Raw genomic sequence first — 8,057 nt, 5'->3', positions numbered from 1 at the left:
TTTCTGCTTCATTACTGTGAAGAATCTCACAGAATGAGTTTTACTGATGATCTTTTCTTCATTTCATCAGGTTGTCATCAACCAGTCAAAGCTCCACGTGGAGAAACCAGCGGTCGTTTTTCTTCCCCTCCTCTCCATCCTTCTCCTGGTTACTTCACCTTTCCCTCTTTTCTCCTCGCCTCTCCACCCTCTGTTTCCTGCGTCCGCCTCCCTTCTCTGGCCGGGCCTGGACAGACCGGAGGTGACATGGCCTCAGCTCAGCCAGAGCAGTCCAGGGTCCTGCAGGACGAGCTCACCTGCACCGTGTGCCTGGACCTGTACCGGGACCCACACTTGCTCCCGTGTGGACACAGTTTTTGTAAAACCTGCCTTGATCGCCTGAAGCGGCAAGCGAACCGAGGCCGTTTACACTGTCCCGAGTGCCGCGACAGCCACCGGTGCGACACCGCCTTCCAGAAGAACTTCAAACTCGCCAACATCGCGGACGACTATCGCCACAGGCGCAGAGCCACGACCGCGGCCGCATCAGCCTTAAGATCCAGGGAGCTGCTGTCGTCTTCTCTGGCAGCACTGAGTGCCGTCGGTGTGTCAGCTGTTCCATGTGACTACTGCCCTGCAGCGGCCACCGAGACGCCGGGCGTCAGCACCGCCGAGGACGGAGCCTCTGCTGCTTCTGACTCTCAGGAAGCTTCTGCCGCTGCCGCTGTTGCACCAACGCTCGCTGTCAGGACGTGCCTGAAGTGTGAGGTGTCCATGTGCCAGGAGCATGTGATTCCACATCTGGAGCTGCCGGCGTTTCGCGAGCATCCCCTCATCGAACCACTGAATGACTTCTGGAAAAGGAAGTGCCCCACTCATGATGAGATCTTCAGGTAGGACACCAGTTTGAAGGCCTGATACTTTTTAGAAAGACTTTTAGTCTTATTTCTTGATTGCATTACCGTGTAGATCATTACAGGATTCACCCGATTCCTTCTTTTTTCACTCCAGGTACTACTGCATGGATGACAAGATGTTTGTGTGCAATGCTTGCACCTTCGAGGGACAACACGATGGACACGCAGTCAAGACTCTGTCCAACACAATGAAAGATCTCAAGGTACATTGTTCTTTTTAACCACCGCTGTTCCTTTTCCTCCATGTAACTTTTCTACGTAGTCATGATTTTGATTAAATGGGCGTTGTTGTGGTGTTTGAATTATTTTTTGTTACACTAAAACCAATAACAGCAGCCTGAAAAATCCCTCCTGAAGGTTGCAGCTGAGAGTTGAGAGATTTTTTTGTTCACATTTATCTGCCTCTTTTTCTTGGGCTTGGACATTGTCCTGTGGCAACTCTGGAATTCTGGAGAATGACTGCTGTCTGTTCATCGGCTCAGCATGAATGAGTGACAAGTGTCACATGACTCTTTTGTGGACTTTCTATAGTGCTTTTAAACCCACTTCCGGTCCTTTTATCCCGCCTGACAGAGGGTGAATTTGAGAAGCTTCAGGTCTGTTGAACAGTTAGAACCAACAGCCTAGTGTCCCTCTCAGCCACTTAATGCAGGGGTGTGAAACATGCTGTGGTTCAAGGGGCCAGATCCAGCCCAGTGTCATTATGAGTGGTAAAATAGTGCCATAAAAACCTTAAAATGAACATTAAAGCTTTCGTTCTCATATACATAGTGAAACTGTCTTTATTTTTATGAAAAAAAAACATTTGCTACTAAAAATTATTAAAATCTCAACACGAAGCCACTTTGAATGGCACTTTCTGTTGTAAAGCACAGTGAAACATTCCAGAAATTTCTATTGTAGCTGTTTTTACAAAGTCACCCTGACAGATTTTGTTTCAATAGAGCCTCTTGGGATTACATACCACACAACTACCTACTGTGGCACTTGACACAAAGCACATTCATTTCAATACATTTCCTACCCAAAATTCTATTTAAAAAAAAAAAGGGGGGGGGGGTGTCAAGGTATCTGTTGAAATGAACTTAAAGGGATACTTCAACATTTTGGCAAATTGGCCCATTTAGCGCAATTCCTTAGTCATTTCGAACAACATACTTACTTTTTTTGTGAGGGCGAGCTGTTGTTTATTCAGAGGTGAGTCGGGGAAGGTTTTCGGGACGGACACAATGGAAGTGGATGGTATTTTTGTTCCCCCTCGTCAAACCCATCAAATACAAAATCCAACAACCCCCAAACACTTTGGTGGACACGTTATAATCCACACATTCACTACGCTGTGGAACACCAACAAATAATACTGTAGCGTTACGACATTGAAGCAAATACTGGGAACTACTTTTTCTTTTGAAATCACTACGCCCAGATGCCATGTTTAGTAAGTAGTTCCGTCTTAGCAATATTCGCAAAAATAACTAAATCTCGTAATTTTGCATTAATATTTCACAGCGTAGTGAATGTGCGGATTATAACGTGTCCACCAAAGTGTTTTGGGGTTGTTGGATTGTGTATTTGATGAGTTTGACGAGGGGAACCAAAAATACCATCCACTTCCATTGTGTCCATCCCGAAAACCTTCCCCGACTCATCCCTGAATAAACAACAGCTCGCCCTCACAAAAAAGTAAGTATGCTGTTTGAAATGATTGTGCTAAATGGGCCAATTTGCCAAAATGTTGAAGTATCCCTTTAAACCATCTAAAAATCCACATATTTTAAGACAGTATTGTATTTGTACAAAGGCCCCTTGCTTGATAAAAACTAGTGTTTAAGTTTATACTTTGAAATTTAAGAGGGTTTTTTTTTTTCAGTTTCAAGAAGTTGTATTGTTCCACTTCAATATGCCCAACAGCATCAACTTTATTCAGCAATCTTGTGATATTTGGTCTTTGCTTTCACTCCAGTAATATGATGCCAAGTTAAAAACACTTGGAGTAGTCTCTCCACCTCTGCAGATGTGGCTGACAGGTCTGAGCTGAACATGTATGTTTTATGTCTGAAAGTGGAAAAATCTACACAATTTCTTCTCCATGTTGATCAGGCCTCGCTGGATGAGCAGCTCTACAAACTGGAGAGAAAGTACAGCCTGGTGGAGAAGAAACTGCAGGAGCAGAAAGAGAAGGAGAGACAGAACAAGGTAAAGTGTCTCTCATTCAGTTCAGGTTGATCACATGTTGGCTGCAGGACTAAAAAGACCCAAAGCTTTCTGAAACCACATTATTCTCATTACATTATAAAGACATCCGGACAGTTCGGTAGTTGTTTTAGTAGAACCTGATTTCTTTTGTCATGAGATGAAACATCTTCGGCTGCCTGAACTTCCTTATGTGTCTCATGTAACAACCTGAATGACTGGTGATAACTAAATGTCTACAGACAGAGTTCCGAGGACCAGGATTAGGAAACACTGTGCACTATTTACATTAAGTATATGAAGTTTTTGCTCTTTTTGTTTGATTTTTTGTTTTTCTTTACAAATGAATTTGGTCATAGTAATAGCAACAGTAGGATCTTTTCAGCACCATGGACAGTAACTGAAGACGCTGTGTTTACTGCTGCAGGGCTATAAAGATAGAAATACAAGTCGGTTTTGATGTAAAAAAAAACTCTGGTCAGTAAACATAAAAACTAAGTCAGGATTATATTTAGGAGCTTTATTTAATTTAAGGTGGAAAAAAATTAATGAAATCTGTCAGTTTTATGTAATTCAACACAGAATAAACAGCTATAGTTTCAGTGAATTTTGATAAATTAGATCTCAATTTTGTAAATGGCTCTATACATGTCTAACACTGCTTTATTTAAAAAAAAAAAAAAAAAAAACAAGCAAAAAGCTTTCTCTGTCATTTATCTCAGTCTAGATTTTGTGCTCTTCCCTGTAGAAGTTCATGGATGACTCCGAGCAGTGTCTGACCAGACTGGGCGAGGACATCAAGACCAAGGTGCTCCTCTTCATCACCAGACTACGGGACTTCCCGCGCATACGACAAGACGTCAACAACCTGACCATCCAGAAGAACATCTCCAGGATCTGCCAGGACCAGGTGCGCCTCCAGGAGGCCCGCTGCGGCCTGGAGACCCTCATGCAGGAGAACGACCCGTTCCGCTTCATCGAGGTGAGAACACAGCGCCGGGCGCCGTCCGGCCGTCTCCACGCTCACAGGCCAGAAATCACATGCATGTCATGTAACTGATAAACCATCATCTACGTCTGATTTTCTCTTTGCAGGCCTACAAGACGACGGGAAAACAGTAAGTGCTTGTTTTCATTTCAATATGAGACCAAAACTAGCTTACAATTTTTAATATAATGTCTGCACGGACTGATGGATACTTAAAAATAAAGCCTTTCTAAAATGTGTTATTTTTGTGTGTTTTAGGTGCTGCAGACAGCTGAGAAAAACCATGTTCTACCCGGAATACGTTGACATGGAGATGGAGGCTCTTGCGGTGATGATGGAGGAGGAGATGAGGAAGTTTCTTGACGAGGAGTTGCCCTGTCACATCGACGCTGCCATCAGTTCCCTGTGTAAGAACCTCAGAGACATTTATTCAAACTGAACTGTGTGAGACAGGAAAGTGGGAATAATCACCTCTACTGCTCATCCCGCAAACGTATGCTCCTGACTGGGCAGTTGTCACAAAAGTGAAATCATTGACCAAACTCTGTCCCTTCATCAGGTCACGTTTCTGATCCCGAGGAGGAGGAGGAGCAGGACGACAACGAGGCGGAGGAGGAAGAGGAGGAGGACGACGACGACGACGACGACGATGACAGCAGCGAGGAGGACATGAGGAGCAACGGAGACGAGGAGGAGGACCACGAAGACCTGCACGATCAGAACGAGCTGGTGGACGATCTCTACAGCCCCGGGGAGGAGGAGGAGGAAGAGGAGGAGGAGGATGAAGAGGAGGAGGAGGATGAAGAGGAGGAGGACGACGATGAGGACGAGGAGAGAGAGGCCTTTGACTGAGGCTGTGTTTCGTTTTGCGTAGTTTTTCACCAGATAAAGCTCTTTGAATGTGATCTCCCTGCGCCGGTGAGTTCGGCGGGTTGCAGCTCGTCACCCAAACGTCTCACCTGCAGGTAAAGACTCGAGCCGCCGCCACATTCCACCTCAGACGGATGGAAACGCAGAACGGTGGTGGCAAACAGCCCAGAGATGCCGCTGTCGCTCCCTGAATAGGACCTTTGACCCCCATCCGTTCAGGGGAGCTCAGCAGGACTTAAATCTCAAACTCTGCCCACATCCACGTCATGCTCAGCTTGTGTCGCAAAATACTATTAAGGTGCTTTACATGAGAAGACGTTGACTGTAAACAGTCGTCAGTGAGAATGTACGATGGCAGAATGTGACCGAGGATTCTAACTACGTTGGCCTCACCTTTTGCATGTCAGGTATGAGAGATTTTCTAACACTTTGCTTAAAGAAAAGAAAACAAAAGATATTTGCCTTTGCAGTTCTGATGAATTTGATCCAATTTTTTGGGCACAACTTTGAATCCTTTACACCTGAATTTTTGATGCGCGAAAAACCAACTGATCAAGAGGTTTTCCTCAATTTCACACTTGGATATCCAAAAGTTTAGTTTTTCATCACCACAGAAAGCCTTCTTGATCCGTGTCTCCTGAGCTAGAAAAACATTCATCAGCACATTTGATATGGAAAAGAAATTGTTGACTGAAAACACCAGGCTTCACTTGAATTACACACTGACAGCCAAAGAAGGTGTATGTCTGTGTGTGTGCGTGCGTGCGTGTGTGTGTGTGTGCATGGTTGCTTTAGTTTGTCTGCCTGGCATGATGGTAGAAAGAGAAATGCACTGCAGTTCCTACAGTTTACATCGGCTCTACAATGACATCGCTTTACATAACTGTGCTTTAAAAGCAGTTCAGGTTCTTTTTGTTCTAAAGAGAAAAGACGGATGTCCCTATGCACAGCTCAAACAGTGGGGCAAGAAAGTATTTAGTCAGCCACCAGTTGTGCAAGTTCTCCCACTTCAAAAGATGAGCGAGGCCTGGAATTGTCATCATCGGTATACCTCAACTGTGAGAGACAGAATGAGAAAAAAAATCCAGAAAATCACACTGCAGCTCTCATTGCAATCAGGTGTGTTCCAACTGGGAGAGAGGTAAAATATGCAGGACACTGGGCCTCGAGGACCAGGGTTAAGAAATCCTGGGCTAGGCCACTCCAGGACCTTGAAATGCTTCTTATGAAGCCACTCCTTTGTCGCCCAGGCGGTGTGTTTAGTATCATTGTCGAGCTGAAAGACCCAGCCACGATTCATCTTCAATGCCCTTGCTGATGGAAGGAGGTTTTCACTCAAAATCTCACGATACATGGCCCCATTCTTTCTTTCCTTTACACGGATCAGTCGTCCCGGTCCCTTTGCAGGAAAAAAGCCCCAATGTTTCCACCCCCATGCTTCTCAGTAGGCATGGTATTCTTTGGATGCAATTCAGCATTCTTTCTCCTCCAAACACGAGAAGTTGTGTTTCTACCAAAAAGCTCTATTTTGGTTTCATCTGACCATATGACATTCTCCCAGTCCTCTTCTGGATCATCCAAATGCTCTCTAGCAAACTTCAGACGGGCCTGGACGTGTACCGGCTTAAGCAGGGGGACACGTCTGGCACTGCTGGATTTGAGTTCCTGGCAGCGTAATGCGTTACTGATCGTAGCCTTTGTTACTTTGGTCCCAGCTCTCTGCAGGTCATTCACTAGGTTCCCCCTTGTCGTTCTGGGATTTTTGCTCACCGTTCTTGCGATCATTTTGACCCCACGGGATGAGATCTTGCGTGGAGCCCCAGATCGAGGGAGATTATCAGTGGTCTTGTATGTTTTCCAATTTCTAATAATTGCTCCCACAGTTCTCACCAAGCTGCTTACCTATTGCAGATCCAGTCTTCCCAGTCTGGTGCAGGTCTACAATTTTGTTTGTGGTGTCCTTTGACAGCTCTTTGGTCTTGGCCATAGTGGAGTTAGGAGTGTGACTGTTTGAGGTTGTGGACAGGTGTCTTTTATACTGATAATGAGTTCAAACAGGAGCCATTAATACAGGTAACAAGTGGAGGACATAGGAGCCTCTTAAAGAAGTTATAGCTCTGTGAGAGCCAGAAAATCTTGCTTGTTTGTGGATGATCAAATACAGTACTTATTTTCCACCATAATTTGCAAATAAATTATTTAAAAATCAGACAATGTGATTTTCTGGATTTTTTTTTCTCGTTCTGTCTCTCATAGTTGAGGTATACCTATGATGACAATTACAGCCCTATTTCATATTTTTAAGTTGGAGAACTTGCACAATTAGTGGCTGACTAAATACTTTTTTGCCCCACTGTACATGGACAACTAAAATATCAGTTTCAGGTGATGTGGGATTTTGCACTTTAATACAAAAAAATGCTGTGTTTAGGCTTGAAATATTTGAATGTTAAGATTTTTTTCTTTTTGATACATGTAATTTTATGAGAGGCCAAACTGAAATGGTATCCATTACAAAAAAAGATAATAAAGCTTGTTGAATATTCAACTTCTGGACCGGTGCCTGGACGTCTTCCTGGGGGGGTGGCTGGGATCTGGGTCATGAGGGCCGTTCTGACCTGCTCATGATCTTCTCAGAGGTCAGAGGTCATATTTGCATCATCACGTTCATCTTTAATTCTTCTGAACCATGAGTATCAACATCTGATTATTTGCACACTGGGATTTGGTCAGGTAAGAAAGCTTTGTAGATCTCACGTGGGCCCCGTCGTGTGGTCAGATCAGCACACCTGTTTCATCGCAAGATTGACAAATGAGGGCCATTGTCCCTCTTCAACACCAGAGGGACAATGCTGACAACAGAACAGCCTTTGTAATTACTCAGTGTACTGCAGAACATTCTGAGATTAATAATTTTGCCAAAAAATACTAATTTCCTTATAGGTACTTCATCTTTTGTCATCGAGTTTGATGTTTCAGCAACATCCAGTTGGCAGCAGGGATCAGCAGGTCTGCCAGTAGACCCAGCTGAGTGGCCATCTTTCCTGACAGACTCACGCCGGGAACGCACTGGACGCGGAAGCGTAGCGGAGGCGCCGCGCGCGTCTCCG

The 8,057-nt window shown here is 44.6% G+C and overlaps 1 protein-coding gene across 1 annotated transcript; it reads left to right on the top strand.

The window, feature by feature from the left end:
- Positions 1–224: 224 nt before the first annotated feature.
- Positions 225–4,848, top strand: LOC115396709 (E3 ubiquitin-protein ligase TRIM11-like; the record flags this gene model as incomplete). Its single annotated transcript, XM_030102705.1, has 7 exons — positions 225–872; positions 991–1,099; positions 2,997–3,092; positions 3,838–4,071; positions 4,185–4,207; positions 4,336–4,484; positions 4,637–4,848. Coding segments are annotated over exons 1-7 (1,449 nt in total), but the record flags the coding sequence as incomplete, so codon positions are not given.
- Between the last annotated feature and the right edge of the window lie 3,209 nt (positions 4,849–8,057).

Source organism: Salarias fasciatus, chromosome 2 (assembly GCF_902148845.1).
Source record: "Salarias fasciatus chromosome 2, fSalaFa1.1, whole genome shotgun sequence".
NCBI lineage: Eukaryota > Metazoa > Chordata > Actinopteri > Blenniiformes > Blenniidae > Salarias > Salarias fasciatus.
Note: the sequence above shows the minus strand (reverse complement) of the source record. Positions and strands in the feature narration are given on the sequence as shown.